Source organism: Equus przewalskii, chromosome 19 (assembly GCF_037783145.1).
Source record: "Equus przewalskii isolate Varuska chromosome 19, EquPr2, whole genome shotgun sequence".
NCBI classification, from domain to species: Eukaryota; Metazoa; Chordata; class Mammalia; order Perissodactyla; family Equidae; genus Equus; species Equus przewalskii.
The window spans coordinates 49,851,406-49,869,717 of record NC_091849.1 but is presented as its reverse complement, the minus strand read 5'-3'; the positions used below and the strand labels follow the sequence as shown (position 1 = coordinate 49,869,717).

At 41.4% G+C, this 18,312-nt stretch overlaps 1 protein-coding gene across 3 annotated transcripts in view; it reads left to right on the top strand.

Moving 5' to 3' along the window:
- PKHD1 (PKHD1 ciliary IPT domain containing fibrocystin/polyductin) overlaps positions 1-18,312 on the top strand; it is a 414,808-nt gene that overhangs the window by 213,109 nt on the left and 183,387 nt on the right. For all 3 annotated transcript variants that reach the window (XR_011529807.1, XM_070584791.1, XM_070584792.1), the window contains exons 49-51: positions 423-618; positions 11,915-11,980; positions 17,915-18,043. Coding sequence is in view for 2 of the 3 variants with exons in the window: in XM_070584791.1 (XP_070440892.1) it covers positions 423-618; positions 11,915-11,980; positions 17,915-18,043 (391 nt within the window). In the remaining variant the exon portion in view is untranslated. The remainder of the gene's footprint in view (positions 1-422; positions 619-11,914; positions 11,981-17,914; positions 18,044-18,312) is intronic.

Genomic DNA, 18,312 nt, shown 5'->3' with positions numbered 1-18,312 from the left:
GTAGCAAATGCTCCAACAGTATTAGCTATTACTGTCATAAATGGGTGGCACTCCTGTCATTGCCTGCCTCTTTAAGTTCTGGGAAAGTGGGAAAGGAATTCTCGACCTGGCTCTCTCTCTTCCAGATGTTTGACCTGGGACAAGTTAATTCACTTGTCTGGGTCTTGGTTTTCTGTTAATCGAGGTTGTTAAAAACAAAGAAACTTATGGCATAGTTCAGTCTTTATGTTCTATGATTTTGTAGCTCTGCTTATGAATTTATTATGGAGTGGACTTAAGTAAGCCCATTTCCCACAATAAAAGCAGTCTGGGTGTGAACTGTCCTATTTCTAAACTATTCCATGTGCATTCTTTGTGGCTCATTTTTTGGGGAGAATCTTCCTTACTAAATGAACACTATTGTGCTTTTCTCTCACTGCAAGTACTCAGCAACATTTGACAACTTTGCTCCTGGGAATTACCTCCTGCTGGTGCACGCAGACGTGTGGCCTTACCCTGACATCCTCATGTGGTGCGGGAGTCACGTGGGGCGGTCCCTTCCCTCTCTTCCATCACCTGGTCGGGACCAAGGCTGTGACTGGTTCTTCGATAGCCAGTTGAGACAACTCACCTATCTGGGTAAGTGTAGTTGGATGAGCATTTTGAGGGCACATAATCAGAAACCACTCTTGAATTTAAGATTTCAATGCTATGAAATGATGAGGAATTGAAGGGGCAGCTGTGTGCTATGGTCAAGTGAATCAGATTGCCTGGCTTTAAACCTCAGCTCCAACCAACACTTACTGTCTGGGACATTCAGCAGGCACTCTCTCTCTCTAAGACTCCTCATCTGTAAAATGGGATCATAATAGGACTTACTTCAAAGGGTAGGAAATTAAATAAAGGATAACATGTGTAACTTTTCAGCAGAGTGCCTAACTCACAGAAAGTGCTTAATAAGCATTGTTATTAATATTTTAAATTCAGTTTAAGGCAGTGCTGTATTTGTAGAAAGATCACAGGTCAAGACAGGATGGCTGGATATGGCCACAGTTACAAGGAACAGCAGAGGGGACAAGGTGACAGCTACAGACAGAGGCATGATGAAGAATGAAGGGAATGTGGAAGGTGAGAAGGAAAGGCTTGGAAGGGAATCTGAGGTCAGGAAGGTGAGATGGAGGCATGGAGGGCTTGTCTGAGGACCGGGGATGGGCCGTCTCTGACTTGTGTCAGAATGCGGCATCAAGATGAAGGATCCAGGAGCCTCGTTTCCTAAGTCTAGGAACTGTACTGTGATTGCAGAGTAACAGAGGGCAAAAGGATTTCCTTACCTTCTTATTGTGCCTGTCTCACAGGAGCCCAATGTGTGGGTCAGGACTATATGTTTTTTTTTTACTTCCTGGCGCTCGTCTCGTATTCCTTTCCCATACCATGTCAGCATTGGTCATCTGAGCCCAAGGTATCCACTTCTACCAACCTCAGCTCAGTGTGCTCTGTGAGGAGAATCTGGCCAAATCGGTCTCTAGATTGACAATTTTGTTATTAATGGTCAAATTCAGGGGATCTCATCAGCACAGCAGGTCCCAGCCCCTGCCAGAAGCCAGACTGGACCCTGAGGATTTAGAGAGCTGGGCAATTGTCCTGCATCCCTGTCCCTCTCACTTGTGCCTTAGCCATATGTCACCTGGGTCTGACCTGTGCTGAAGCCTGGGAATAGTAAATTTTAATAGCACTAGAGAGGAGCGTATGGTGATTCCCTGGTATTGTTTAAGTGTTTGCCAAATGGATGGTTGTATATTTTATTTGCGATGAATTGTACCATTCAAATTTTATTTCTCATTTGATCCAACCATGAATGTAAGCTAAAACTATAAAATCTCGGGATGGACAGAGATCCTGAGACTGTTTTAGTACTGCAGACATTGCACAGGAGCAAATGGGTGCCATTAACTTTAACTCTGACTGTTCACTTGATGTATATTCTGGAACAAAATTTTAATTTCCAGTTGCTCTTGTTCTGTTACTTAGCATGCTTCTGAAGAGCCTGTCTTGTCCATTGGTCAGATTCTGTTCCTGAACTGCAAACTAATTTGAAGAGTCACATAAGCCAGATGTAATAAAGGAACATTTGTGGCATAAAAGAAAAAAAAAAATCAAGTCATATGGCTACAGATCTTTTTCCCCTGTGATAGCATTATTTATTGAATTAATAGCAAGTTATATTATTTTACTGTATATACACATATATGGTATAAAGCCACATCTGTGTAAGTATATATATTTATCTGTAGATGTACATCCGTAGGTATATATGTGCATATATATGATGTAGATGAATATTTCAGTATAAATCATTTTTTAGGTAGATAGCCTTTATTAATTAAAGAAAATTCTTTGTACCAGAATACCCTAGTATCTTCACCTTCAAGCAATAGGAGTTGGAAAGGGAACAGGAAGTCATAGAGGGTTGGTTGAATGTTTAATCAACTTAGAGATGCTTGTCCCTTCAGAGGATTCCCAAGGAGTGGCTTTCAAGGTCACCGTGCCTCCTCTAGGCTCTGAGGGAATGGGGCAGATAGATGGCTAGAGCCACTTCTGTTCCCATTTCCAGGCTGGCACAGAGAGGATGTGAGGATTCAGGAGGAACCCAGGCTCGCACTGCCCTCCGTGGTGGTCCACACGGCTCTGCTGGATTGTGTGGATTTGGCTATGGTTTCGGCCATCCTGTGTGTCAAGTTTACACAATCTCTAGGAAGGCTAATGCCATGGTGGCAGTGAGGTAATTGCTTGTTGGGGGTACCAGTAGCTGGTACCCCCAAAAAGGCCCCAAGCAATAGAGTTCTAGTTCTCTCCCATGCACTTTACATGTTGATTAGTTTGTTATTGTCACTTAATTGTTTTTTCGGACCATGTGACTTTCTAGGTCTCTGATTGAGATTTACGTAAAATACATTTCATCTAAGAAGAGAACATTAGTTGTGACCTCATGGTCTATGTGGACATATTCCTGGGATGAAAACACGTGGGGAGAGTTGTGTACTGTAGACAGACGTTTCATTTTATTGCAGAGAAGCTACTTGACCCCCTTCAGGTCCACGGAATCTGAGTTTCCTGTCAGACTTTCGGCCGGTTGGGGCGGGGGTCCTGCTCCTTTTCCTGGCTGGCGTCTCTTCAGAACACTGCTTCACTGACACTTGGCTGTGTTTCTCCCATTTGTTGACCACTTCTAAGTGGAGCATCTTTTGTATTTTTGTTTGCAACCTTACCACATCCTCCAGGAGAGGAAGTTTAAGGAAAATCGCAATTATCTTCATTTCCTCCATTTGGCTACTTCATGAGTGATTTAAGATACCTGACTAATCTTAGACCCAGCTGAGAATGGAAAGATGAGAACCCAGGCATTCTAGCTCCTGGCTATGGCTCTCTCCACTAGAGTGTGCTGCCCACTAAGAAATCATTGATCCCTGACCTGCTGGCTGGGGGTGCTGGGCAGGGTTGTGGGAGAAAACTTCTGGCCGATCCCCAGTGACAGAGAAAAGAATCCTGCACATATAATGTGTTTGACTCTTGTATTTCTCTTCTCCACCAACACAAGTCCTGCCTTTGTTCAACAGACGTCTTTGTGGAATGCAGATTCTTTGGAAGGCTCACGGAGAGAGCTCAGGGCTCAGGGTTTTAATCAGTGGCTGCCTGACTCTTTCACCCGGGGCATGGAATTATAAATGCTCCATGCCTCAGTGGCTTCATCTATACAAGGAGGCTAAGAATGCTTACTTATCTCTTGGAATTGTGGGACAAAACACCCAAACATCTTCAAGTGTGGTTAGCATGCCGTGTTATCTTACTACAAATTTTCTCAATAGATTATTTCTCTGAAATTATTCTTTTTTCAGCAAGATCAACAATCTCACATGCCTCGAACTCGGTATACACGTCATAACCTTTCTGAAAGGGTCTCATTCTATTTTCCTTGACTAGATTTTGTACGATAACTGAGATCCATGATAATATGACATACGTGATATGTTGTTCCCACGATTGAAATTCCACACCACTTAAGCAATTGTTATCCATAGAATAAGATCACCTCACTCATTTAAAAATATCTTTTAAGGAGATTGGCTCAGGTTTTCTTTCTAAAGCCCATGAGAATTCTGCCCAAGGAGCCACTTACAAGGAAAGTACGTGTGTGCTATACTTGTGTTGGGAGCAGGAGGGGCAATATTAGATGCGATAAACTATCACGAGCGGCAATTCCAAACTATAACTTATACGTCATGCTTGGGAATGGGTGTGACTGTAGAACAGTGTTCTTTCACATTCTCAAAGTTGGAGGCGAATCCCCAAGCCCGCGTTTCCGTCTCCGCGATTGGATTCACTGGCAGTCCATGCCTCTGTCTCACTCAGCCCGTTTCCCACTGCCTCTTTCCCTGCTGTTCTTTCCAGGGATGTTTCAGTTCATGGTGAACTATTTTTATTTTTTAGTTACATTAACGCTATGAAATAATTAGTCAGCTAATTAATCTGGTTTACAAGCTTTGTAGGATTCTTCAGCTGTCAGTCAGGCCCAGGCCTGAGGCCTACATCTAGTCTCAGCTCTCTTGCCCATGTGATTTCCGTTGCCATGGCTACTGGCTACATCTGCTGACACCCCACTCTGTATTTATTGCTTAATTAAGAATTTCACGCTCAGCCCTTATCTGCCTCTAAGAACAAGCGCACACTGTTAAGAAATTCCAAATTTAGGCCCAAGCACAAGGAAAGCCTTTCTTGCGGGCTTGGCTGGATGGAGCCTTTCTAACGATCTTCTCAGCATCCCAGCCGCCACCCTTCAATCAAAAATCATTAAATGGGGCAGAGATAATGAGCATGTAGCATATCAAAAGAAGGATGTTTGCTTGGTCCAAAGGAGGAAAAGCTGCTAGGCCCCATGCTCAGCTCCACTTCAAAGGGAGATGAGACCCCTCATCACTGGGGCCTGATAAAGCCTCATTTGTTCTGGGCTTGACTTATGCAAAAGGTCTGGTATGTCAGAGTCCCATCTCACAGACACGAGATCCCCCCACCTCTTTCCTCCACCTCCACCAGCCCCCTCCCTGGCTTTACCCATGCTCGTGTGTCAGCACTTAGGCAGCTGGGTCCCCCAAAGCATCAGGCGGAGCGTATAATCACTGACTCCCCACTCACAATGGCCACTTGTAGGGGGGTGGCCGGGAGGAGGTCTTCATCACAATAGGAACACAATTATTGCAGCTGCTGGGGAGGGTTATGCTCCTTCCTGTAGAAAGATAATAGGACTTGCCCCAAACAGGAGGACAAGGTTGGGGGGAGGTGGTGGGGGTTGAGAGGGGTGGAGAAAACAATCTTGAGTTGATTATTCATATTCTGACTCTTGGAAGCCCGATGCGGGACCAGTGGGGTTCCAGCAGCTGCTCGTGCACAGCCCTCTTCTAATAATTGTACATTCTGTCAGGGGTCAACTTACTTTTGACCCTGTCCTTTTATATTGGTAAAAGGCTCTTTAGGGCAAACCGTTGCGTTGTGGCAGGGCACATTAAACACTCACAGCCCCTTCCTCTTGCTTTATGCCCCATCCAACCAGCAGCCGGTGATAAATTCATATCAGATGCTGAGCCATTCACAGTTGCCCTCCCGAGTTCACACAGCCCCCGCTCGCGCAGTGGAGAGGCAGCCGAGCTGGGATATTGTGCGAGGCGGCAGCTGAGAAAGTCCGCCTGCTAGGCTCAGGGGCTCCTGCGCATCACCTTCTTCTGATCCCACTGAGAAAAGACGTCTAGCCAGGCTGGCCAATGCTTGTCTCCAAATGTCCCCCTCACCAAGAGAAAGGCAGGCTGTTTGGCAAGAAGCCGGGGCTGTTGTCTGGGAGGGCAAGAGGGCTGTAGATAGAAAGACAGATGGATTTTATTGTCTGCACCAGTCGCCCTGAAGAACTCGAGTCACATCATGCAGACAGCTCAAAAAGATGCTGTTAACTTGGGAGAGCCTGAAAATAAGGAACGTTTTCCTGAGTGCGTGGCTAGGAGATCATGGCTATCGCCCAGGTTTCTCTTTCCTCAAAGTGCCGAGGACACTGGGATGGAGCACGCTGCTGCTGAGACCCTTCTGGTTTTCAGCTCGTCCAGAAGACACCACGCGACTCCTTGAGAAGGAATCCTGCTTAGATCTAAGCAGGAGAGAGGCCTCATCTGGCTCCCCAGGGCTCTTTGGGAGGATTCTATACTCAGAGCAGAATCATAATCCTTTGGAACCCTGCAACCATTCCCATGCTGAGGCCCTCTAAGGCAATCTATAGCATTCTAGTTAATCAATTAATTTACATTCTTGTAGAAAACTCATTCCCCAAAGATCCCCAAGGATTTTTACCAGTAATATAGAGGATAGACATTAGGGAAATGTATTAAACTTTGTGGTTAAAATATAGAGAATGAGATAGGAGCTGGGGATGTCAAAGGGATTTTGCCTCTGGATTGCGAGAAACTTCTCCAAAAGGAAAATGTAGAGGGAAAGGGAGAAAAAGAAAGAAGGAAGAAGAAATGAAAATAAGAGGGAAGGAAGGAAAATTTAGATGTTAGAATCAAATACTTTTTCTAGACATGACTCAGGTTAAGGAACTAATTCTTAGTGATGCTGGTGGCCAGCCTTAATTCATGCAGGGCGTAGGCGGCATAACCGGTATTCAAACCCGGCTTCTCTGACTAGGTTGAGTGCTTTTTCTAGTATACTAGTGGTATTTTTCAATCCAAGTTTGTATCCCTACCCTTGTAAACCAATTCTTCTTTCTATGCATAGGAAAAACCTGCACTCGTTGATTAACTCTGTGCTTTCCAAACTTTAGATATTTGAGTACCACCTTCACAATTTGTCACATCCTTATGCTTCTTGTATTAGTATTTATGTAAGGTTTTTCTTAATACATTCCCACACTGTCTTATTTTTAAAACCTAACCTCTTCCTAAGCAGTAATACCCATAAAATCATGGGTTTAATGATTTAGTTGCTTTTTCTAAAATACATTAACATTCATGGCTCTTAAAATAAATTTTTTTATGCCACTAAGATGGTCACTCACATTTTATATTTTGGGAATATAATGTGGTCTGCAAGGTTTTGGTATAGTTGATGAAACGCATGGAGTGTGAACACAAAGGTCTCTTTTTTATCTGAATCTCTCTCCTTACTTGCTAAGAACAACTGCTCCTGAGAACAAACCACATTTTTGAGAGTATGATATGAGAGAAGTTGTAAAATTCCTTAAATAAGTGGTTTCTAAACATGCCCCACAGGCAAACAGCTGGAATGCTTGTTACCAGGCCCCTCCCCGGAGGTTCTGGTCCTGTAGATCTATTCAGGGCCCAGGAAATCACGAGTGCCCCATGAAAGTGTGGCAAACATCGCTCTGAGTCCGAATAACAATTGTTATTGTTCTCTGAGTTAATTAAGAAGGTTTAACTGAGCTCACACTCAGGTCTGTGGTTAATGCAGATGTATCTATCAGCCAGCATCTTGATCAAGTTCTTCTATTTTTAAAAAAATCACACCCTTCCAGGAAGGAAGCCTATTGGGGATAAGAGAAGGCTCCAAAGGTGGTCACGGGATTTTCATAGGTTTCTGTGAAGGCCTTGAGCAGATCCTGTGTTACAGGGACCAAGGTGACTCTGTGGCTGTCTCTGTGAGGCTGCAATCAGACAGCAGTGTGGTCCTGCAAATCAAGCTTTAGGTGCCCAAGGACCAATAGGCAAGAAAGCCTTCTCTGTGGCTTAGTGAAAGAGGTCAACTTCTGGGGAGTGAGGTTAAGTTGACCAAACAGGTAGGGAGAAGTGGAGCAGGAGTGTGCGGGTGCGGTAGGCAGATCCCGAAGAAGAGGTGAGGGCAGAGGACAGGGCAAGCTAAGCTGAAAATGTGGAGAGAGGACCCAATCCAACAGCTGGCTCATGAAGACGGCTGCAGAGGGGTCCAGGGCGGTCAGACAGACAGAGAGTGCGTGAGTCGGGGTGAGACTGGGGGTGAGACTGGATGAAATTTGCTGACGCAGATTGCAATTGCTGTTTCACGTTCTCTCCATGTGTTGTCAATGGCTGACTCCCACCAAATAAATGTGGACTGAATGAGAGGTCCTAATATGTGCACAGACCTCAATGGCAAAGTGAGAATGGCAATATGGACGAAGAATGAAATAGGAAAGGCGTGTACAGCCTGCTAACATGCCGAGTGTCTTTTCTTTCTGCATAGGTTCATATTTCTCCCTCCAAAATTCCAAGAAAGAATTGGACCTCCTCAGGGAGAGGATTACTTAATTTTTCTCTTCTCTAGTGCCAGGCACAACACCTAACTCTGGCAAGCACAAGCATCATCTCTAACTAAGTAACTCTCATTCCTCTTACCAGGAGCCATTTTCTCAGCACATTTCTCTCTTCCTCTTAGATGTCTGTGTTTATAGCAAGCTCAGCTCATATAGCACTGGTCAGAATAACTTGGCAATGATTGACCCAAAGACTTCTTTTCTTTTTGAGGACCAATCTAGAAATTCTTACAATCTGGGAAGGATCAAACGTAGTGAGTCTTCATTTATAAACAAAGTAGATTCATCATTCTCATATTACAAATACAAAATCAGCAATCGTAAGCACTGAGAAAGCATATGTACAATATCACAGCTTGTACAAGGTTTTTAAACTCTTACTGAGTCAATACCTTTATTTTTAAATGATTTTCATCTTTCTTTGTCTCTGTCCAAATTGGAAATGACACTTAAAATTTACACTGTCTTTTATAGCATCAACGCATTTAGCAAATTTTAACAGATCTGGTTAAGTTGCTTACAACTCTGAATACTGTGGCTCGTCATGATTAGGTGCAGCTGTAAAAAGAATAAAAGCATATTTCTTGGTTTTTCTTAACTGACTTCTAGAATAATGAGCATACCATAACAACAGTATTGATAATAGCTACACTTAGTGTTATGTGCCAGGAACTGTCCTAAGCATATTACATGGATTATCTCATCTTTTCTTCCCACTAACCCTAGGAAGTAGATAGTAGATTATTCCCATTTTCAGATGAAGTGAGTGAGGTTCAGAAGTGATGAATAACTTGTCAGTTGCCCACATCTAGGAACTAGAAGACCCAGGGTTCAAATCCAGGTGGTGGGACTCTAGCCCCGACATTCTTCCCCATCACTCTCATGATGTAGAAATGGTATTTGGGAAGAAACAGCCTTCTGCACCATGCTCACAGGCTCAGAACCAGCCCGCAGAGCTGCACAGATAAGTGGTGGTATAGGAATCAGACTTTCCCAATCTTTCCTACTTTTGGTAACTTTTCTCCATTTCCTCGGATACTGAAACTACTTCTCAGGTTGAGTGCTAGTCACACTCTTGCTTTACTAAAGTGAGCAATAGCTTTTCTATGTAAATTTTAGTTTCAATGCCTGTTTTGGGGAAGAGTTCCCTCAGAAGCTGGGAACCATTTGTCCTCATGTAGAGGCCAAACAAAATCAGTGTCCACTCAGTGCAGAAGCCATCAGTGCAGAAGCCATCAGTGCAGAGGTACAGACATGATAGCACCCTGAGCCAGGAAGCCTTGGTTTACCAAGAACAGAGCCTGGGCACGTGGTTTAGTGAATGAAAGGACAGTAGAACGGCCTGTCATGGGAGTCAGATGTGTGGAGGGTCAGCCTTTTCAGTGTTAGGGTGAATCACCATGATGATAACTACAATGCGTGTTATTTACGATGTCCTTTCACCCAGGGGATTTTGAATACATTGATTATTTTCCCTCCATTTCAAATTTCCTCATCTATCTAGAGGGAAAAAAATAATATTTCCATTCTTTCTTCCCCCAACCATTCCTCTTATAAGTATAAATTGTACTTTTTTTGGGTTGAATAAATCATTATAAAATGACTATAGTGGCTTTGAAAAAGACTTTTTACTAGTAACTTTCCCTTTTTATGTCCCTTCCCTCAGTGCTGTGTCTTGAGGAAGAGGACACAGGGGTCCTGAAATCTACAACTTCTTGGAAACTATTGACAAGGATGACTTTTATAACGTTTTTCAATGAACTGATTTCCCTTTCCAAATGGTTCCCGGAATTTTTTTCCAATTTCCCTTTCTTAGAGTCTGACTCTATGACAATATTCAGTTCCTTTCTCTTGTAGAAGAGTGTTCTATTGTTATAGCCTTTTGTATGTTTTCAGATGTCATCATCTTCATATTCTCTTTTGCTCTTCTTTTTGATTGAGCAAAACTTTTTTTTACCATTTTGTGTTTTGGTTCCTTTAAGAGGGTTATTTCCTGCCTCCATTTGTTTGATTTTTTTCAAATTGTCAGTTAAGTACTGTGTCCATATCAGAGGGCACTATAGACTTAGGATTTCTAGATTGGTCTGGAAGATTAAGCATCTACATGTCCAGCAATGTCTTTGTCTTAAGATACATGAGAAAAGCCCGTTCCTCAAAAATTTAGAGACAGAGCTAGTGATTGTTGCATTCCTAAATTCACCACAGTTGATGCTCGATAAATATTTGCTAAATTGAGAGCGAGCTTGGGATGAATACCACAGTTTGGTGTTAGAAGTGCTTTTCAACTTTAGAAAATGCATAGATCAGTGTGACCAGAAGTGGATGAGTTAGACATTATAGGAAAAAAGAGATGAGATGCTGGGCTGGTGGCTTTATTATTATTATTATTAAGTTAGAAAGTGGGCAAAATATATAATTAGATGAAAAAACAGTATAAGCCAAGTCTTAAAAGTGATGACAAAGTAGGATACACAGAATACAAAGAACATGTTGGCCATTGTACCTGGTCTCCAATTGTGTACAGTGTAAGGATAAAGCCATAGACTCACGCATTTTATAATGGGAAAATTTTTTAAATGAGAATAATGTTGAAACTAAGAATAGAAGAAGAGAAGAGCTCTCGTCATGGATCCCTTTTGGGATTGTTTTCTTTGTAACGTCCTGAAGCGTGTGCTTTGTAGTTAGAAAGAGTGACCCTTGGTCTATTCCATCCTGTGATAAAGGAAAGGGCTCAGGGTTCCAGGGAAAGGCAAACGGAGAGCATGGTTTTGACCAAGGCCCCAAGGCTGCAGCCTTCAGCAGCACTGGACCCTCCAGTGATGGGGATGCTGGATCGCTTGGCATTTGATAAGGCAGAAAGGTAATTAACCAATAAGAGACAAGGTGTTACTGAGAAGTAGAGTTCGTGCACCTGATTACTAATTAATCAGGCGTGAGCGCACCTTGTAGCTGCATTCACTATTTAATTATAGCAGCCTCTCTTGGCAAAGGAGCATATGTTCCCAGCTTAATCTACTGGTTTATACTGACATCAAATTGTCATTATCAGAAAGAATCAGGCCTTTTGATTATTTCCACTAATTTATTGAACACTTAAAATTAATGAACCCCAGCCCTTTTAAATGTGCTCAGTTGGTTTGGAAGATGGGAGGAGAAAGAAGGGTGGAAAAAGAGCTTTCATTAAAAGGACAATTTCTTGGGATAAAGGTAAAGCAAATACATTTCATGGGTGATCTGAACTCTATTGGTGAGAAGCACATGAATTCTAAAAACTGAGCCTTCAAAATGATGGAGAGGCAATAGGATCTGCGGTGTGCCCTGCTGACCAGCATTGGCCTCCAGAGAACATACGGCTAAAGGATTTTTTCCCCTAATTATTTATGTGCCAATTCTCTCAGAGACCTTACTGCAATTAAATTTAATCAAATAAAAGCAGTCAAAATCAAGTGTTGAAAATCAACTGTTAGACTAACCAACAAGGACTTCTTTTCTTTGTTTTGAAGATTTAGCTAGGTTGGGGAGAATTGAGCATAAAGCCACCTTTCTCACGTATGAATATTTTTTGTACGAAGATGATTTTGGCGTCACATTCAAGTTGGGGCTTTCTGTGTTCAGTTTCAGGTGAAGGCCAAGTTCGAGTGATTCTCCAGGTGAAGGAAGGTGTGCCCCCAACTATTTCAGGTGAGTATTAACCCAACAGAAGAGCCTGGAATGGCAGTCTGTCCTCCAATAACAGTTCTACGGTTCCTCTCGTCGTATTGTCTGCAAAGAGGCCGGTGTCAGCCCTGAAGCTTTTATGCCTAACCACTCTCTATTGTGTCACCTCTATAGCTAAAATATTTGTCTGCATGTCAAAGAAAGATATAAGAAGAGTGCATTTCAAAACATCGGCAAGTAAGAATTAAAACATGTAAATAAGCACATTTCATAAATTATGGACCATATGTGCACACAGGAGTCCAGGTCTGCAGATGGGCCATTAGGCCCCTACCAAATGGAAGGAAAAATTCAGGGTATCTCAAAACTTTAATTGTTCCCAGTAATTTCAGTAAATCAGGGTAAACAAATCCTCCCCAAAAGTCAGATGGTTCTTGAAATCTTTGTAACTTATAAAAGCCAAATTCTCAAAGACTAAATGACTCATAAGCACCTTCTAATGTATTTCATGGTTTGTTTTTGTTTATCCTGAGTCAGTTGAACTGTACAGTTGCAGCAGGGATAAGTCTTTTCAAAGGCTGAGTTTTCCTTTGATTTCCAGTGGCATTTTTGTATTATGTCAGAGCAGAGCCCATGCTAATGCAAAAATGATCTAATTCCTCCATTTAAATGGATAAATAAATGAAGTAAAGGTACGGGACTGAAACTATAAATGAGAAGTTCTGATGGTCCCTGCTCCATGCTTACTGGCCCAGGAAGAATGTGATTCTTTGTTCTCATAACTGTTTCTGAGCTACCAAAGCATTTTGTTCTTTATATTCCCTGTCCTTTTCCCTCTTTTTCTTTAGGTGGCTCAAAATACCTTGTTTATTGAGTGCCTTTAGTGCGAGGTGCAGGAGGATACAACGATGAGCGATGGTCTTTGACTTCATGGGGTCTTATGGTCACCTGGGGATGTCAATCAAATGACTAACTAAATAATCAATGGATAAATTGCCTTTAAAATAACTTTCACCAAGGAAAAGAATCTCACTATTCACTCCTTCCTGAAAGTTCTGTGTTCAATTTCCTCAAGAAGAGACTCAATTGGTTGAATCAGTCGCTATTTTGTAGAGAACATGCTTTTTAGGGGAGCTCTCATGCCAGGCCCCCTCAGAGGATACTGGATTGTCTATGCGTGGTCATTCTTGGTTCAGGACTCTTTGGAAGGACACTGTGGGTGGCCAGTATCCAGGGCTTTTCAGGAGGGGTCAGTTTAACTGGGAGATGCTTCGCTTAGCCTGTCAATTACAACATGCTGAATAAATAGACAGCTGATGCTTCGTAGAGTTGTAGAATTTTAATAAGGGAAGAAACTTTACAAGCTATCCTATCCAATTGCCTCATTTTACAAATAAGGGCGTGGGAGCCTGGAGATTAAACAGTTTACTTAATCACATCAGTAGTCAGTTGTTGAGCCTGGATGAGAACTCAGGTTTCCCAACTCAGTCCAGTGTTCTTTCTGCTATACCATATAAACTCTCAGGTGTTTAAATTACTTTTTGGCATATGTTAATTCATGAATTAGATTAAAATCAAATACATATATCCAGTTTTCCTAGCCTATATAGTTTGGAATAAAAAACTATACTAAAACACAGGGAGTTAGAAAATTAGTACATTACCATTCATCAGGAAGAAATTTCAAATATTAATATGCTTCCAAGACATTGCCTGATTCCCATGGTGTGGGGTATGTGTACTAAAGTCAAAATTTAAATATGAGTATGTATTTTGCTTAATGAAAAGCTCTATGAAAAACAGTAAAATTATTACAATTTCAAAAATTCTTGACAAAACAAGAACAGAATGATTAATGGAATTCTATCTATATGTTAACCCATTCAGAGATTCAGTATGAGCATGTAATGCAGGTGGGACATTTTGGGTTAAGTTGATCTGCTTCGGAGAGCCTCTTAGTTCACACAATCAATTGAGGGCTTATTTTGTGTATCAGAGTATGCTGGTCACTGTGGGGACATTGCAGACAGGAGACTCTAGAAGCAGCAGAAATTGGAGTACATATGGGCCAATGTTGGGGAGGAGCAGAGGAGGCTGTGGTGATGTAAGTTATTATATGGATGCTTAGCAGACTCAGGGTGAGGATTTATGCTAATTTGGGTCAATATGGTACCCAGGTTTCTTAATACCTCAGTACAGGTCATTCATGTTCCTCCAACATTGTGGCTTTGTTGGTTTCCTCTCAATGTCTTTGATGCTTTATGAAAGACGGAAGAAAGGAGAATGGGTGAAGCAAGCGTCTTTGGAGAAAGATCAAAATATTTCTGAAGATCTTCTATCTGAACCATGCTGTCTTTTCAGTGAGGGCTAATTGGAAATACTGTCCACAGTCATGTGAAGACATTCAGATGATCAGATATTCACTTCCTAAATTTGCCAGCCCTTTCCCCACAGATCTAAGTTTATTTCCTTTCCTCTGGTCTCTGAGAATCTGTCAGCCTTTCTCCTGTTTAAAATCAACCCATCTCTTTCAGCGTCTTCTTAACTTTGTCCCATCAGTGAATGACTCTTTCTTGTGTGGTTAACCTCTCCTTCTCTACTAGCTCCTTCTGTTCGGTGCCTCTCAATTAACACAAAACAAAATTCATGGATACTGAATCCTCCTCTAGTTGATATCTCTCCTGCAAACTTCTCAAAGACCAGTCTTCTCTTGATGCAGAACCATAAAAGGCTAGGGTGGATGAAGGACCTAGGTGGAGAGGGCAACATTTGACTCAGAAATCAAGGTGGAGACCACTTCAAATTCTAACTGTGGTCAAGTGACAAATTTGTAGAGGAAAGCAGGGTGAGGCTTTGTCGCAAATGTTGGTCCTGATCAAAATTTATAAAGTTCAGTTTTAAGATAAGTCTAATTTGTCTAAAGATTGGGAGGATAGATCAAAGGCAGAGGGTCTCAAATCTTAAAGCTGTCCATTCCTCAAGGAGCTTTTTGGATTATCTGACCTAACGTCTTCCCTTCCTCACTTCCAGTGCATTCTCAATCCACTGTAATCCACGGTGGTTTACACCTCAACCACTCCACTGGTACTCCTCTCATCTTGATCACCCAGGCTCTGGTTGACAAATTCAATAGCCATTTCTTGTTCTCTCTCTTATCGGAACTTTGCTATTAACAAGACCACTTCTGCCCTCTGGACATGCTCTGTCTCTTAGGCTTCCAAGGCACTCCTCTCTCTGGGTTCCCCTTACGTGTCTCTCACTACTTCTTCTTTCACTCTTGTAGGCTTCTTCTCTCCCCGCCTTTCTATATTAATAATAGTCTTATAGAAGCCTGATATAAACTGTATAGAAATCTAATAACTGCAGGAGACTGAAACTGTCTCTTTCTCCATTAAGTGTTCTTATCTTAACACAAGATGGTACAGAATGATCAAATTCATTCATAATATCATCCTTTAGAATAGCTCCTTTAAGATTTAGTTTGTTCAATTAAAGACAATTTCAGCTCACCTATAAACAAGGGTGAAGGTGACAAAAGTGAAGAGTGTTTGTTCCCAACATCTGTGATATGAGATGGGAGTAATTAAGAGTTTTTGAAGCTTGGCATGGAGTTTTAAAGAACCTAGTCATTACCTGTTAGAAATATTCCTGGAAGTAAGGCATCAGGACATCTCTTTCTGGCCTTTGTGATGCTAGATAGTGACTACTTCAATAAAGTCCCCATCCCATCCCCACTTGAATATTTAGAGTATAGTATTGGAAAGCTAGCAAAATTGGGAGAAAACTTAGAAAGGTATTATGGTATTGGTGTTTGTAAAATATTTGTAAAGCCTCTTTCTGATGAGGCTTGTTCCAAGACTATGCCTGATTCCCATAGCGTGGGGTATAAATTGCCCGGATTTCTACTTGACCACAACCTATGTATTTTTAAGTTATCCTGGGGCTCTAATTAGACCATGACTACTGGGGAGTTGGGTTCAGATAGACAAAATAACTGAATGTTCCCCAGGGTTCTGACCTCAGGCATTTTCTCTTCTCACTTTGTAATCCTCTGGAACTGTCACAACCATCCTCAGAGTTTCAAATGTGACCTCTGGGCAGGTGACATCAAACTCCATCTCTCTGATTCAGAGGGCTCTCCCATCCTTCAGATTCAAATCCTTGCCCTGCTTGCTGTATATCTCTACCTGGAGTCCTTACGGACACACACAGCTCTATACCGCCTAAACTAAATTCATCAGCATATGTCTTAATGGGCATCTCTGTCCTTTAACACCCATGCTGGTATCTCAAAGTTCATCCTTGGCTCCTGCATCTTTGTTACCCTTTACACTCTGACCTCTGATTATTTCTCCAGCCTCATCACTTGTCCCCTTCCATCTCTGTGGCTCAGCAACACCAAACTGCTTATAGTTCCTCCACTTGATCTCTTATTTCTTGCCATTGCTCATGCTCCTCCCTCTGTCTGGAGTACAAACTCTCATCGCTTACCCTCATCTCCCTCTGCCTTTTACCTTTGTATCTCCTAAACTTTAATATGCAGCCCAGATGCACAATATTTACTTACACAACTTTCATAACGCTCTTAGCTCCCTGGGGGCAAGTGTGACATTTTATTCCTTTTTGTATCCCTATTTTTTAGGACAGTCCTAATAGAGAAGGCACTCTTTATTTATGTTTGTGAAATTAGTGAGTAATGATGAGATCTCCCGCCCCCTTCATCATGTGAGGTTCCCCCATCATGTGAGTTCTTGAGATTCCCAGGAAATCTCCCTAGCCTGAGAAGAAAATATTTTTCATAGAACAAAGATATTTCTCCTAAAAGACTTAATTCCATTTATGGTTTAATTTGAACTTCTTAAGATAATGCTGAATGAAAGATCTGTACTGGAAGAAGAACACTTAGTCATCTGTGAATTTTTTTCATCCTTTTTTGAGACAATCTCTCTGCCTTTCTAACTCTGACCAGGGATCACATTCCAGAAAAGAACATGTGGGTACAGTTCAACATGGTGTGAGTGATGTGATACTGGGAAGTCTCCATTGGAAATTATTAGATTTATGTTTCAATTTCCTGATGAAGAAGCCAGTGGGATGGTTGAAAAGAAAATGCCATTTTATCATCAGTGGCGATATCAATAAAAACTAGTTGGAACATACCAAGTGTATGTAAATTACTGCAAAGAACGGTGTCTGGATTATGATGCTGACTTTAAGCTGTATTAAGAGCTGTGAGATCATTCCCTCTGATTCAGTGATTCCATTGCTAATATTCTATTGGAAAAAGAAATCAGTATTATTGGCAGATTTGCTTAGAGATATTTAGCACTGTATTATTTATAATTTAAAAAGAAAGTGGAAGGAGCCTAAATACCAAACATTAGGGGTTAAGTAAATTATGGACTTTTTATATGATAGAATATTATGTAGCCATTACAATTATGTTTACAAGGAGTTTTAATGACATTGGAAAATGCATATGAAAAACTGCTAAGCTCAGTAAAATAAGAACTGGATATAAAATTGCAGATATGATATAATCTCAATTACATAAAAGTGCTGGGAATTTCTGTAAGGAAATATAAACAAAAGGTGAATGGCAGTTATCTCTAGCTAATGAGATTGCAGGCAATTATTATTTTTTCTTTTTGTTTCTATATTTGTATTTTCCAAATGTTCCATGATAAGCATATGTAATATTTACAATAAGACAACACACAAGTGTTTAATAACAAAAATAGAATATATTTTCCCTAGAAGTGGAGGTAATCAAAGAATTGAATAGTTACTTGCTTTATGCCTGATAAATGTCTTTTTGGAAGGTTATAAAATATCAAAAGACAAGTACTTTGGGAGGTGAAAATATCACAGCGTCCTAAAATAAGGACAGAATTTGCAAGTTATCATAGTGAATCAGATTTTCATAGCTAGTCTTGCTATATTCCTTTTGTTTTCTAGCTTCTACCTCTGTACCTGAGTCAGCTTTAAAATGGTCCCACCCTGAAGCATGGACAGGAGTTGAAGAAGGCTGGGGAGGACACAACCATACCACTCCAGGCCCTGGGGATGACGTCCTGATTTTACCCAGTGAGTAAATCAACCCATAAATTAAAAAATCACAGACTGAACCAGGCCAATCTAATGGAGGATTACCTGTCGTTTAAGTACATTGTACAACACAGTAAAGAATGTGGAAATAAGTAGGCATGTATGTCCACAACCTTCTTTTTTGGGTTTAATGCAGGAGAGGAATTTTATAATCCAGTGAAATCCAGAAAAAATAGCTCAGCCTACCTTCATTAAAAGTGGAAGAAGTAGTCACTGTGCCCAAAGGAGTTAGAATAATCCACTAACTG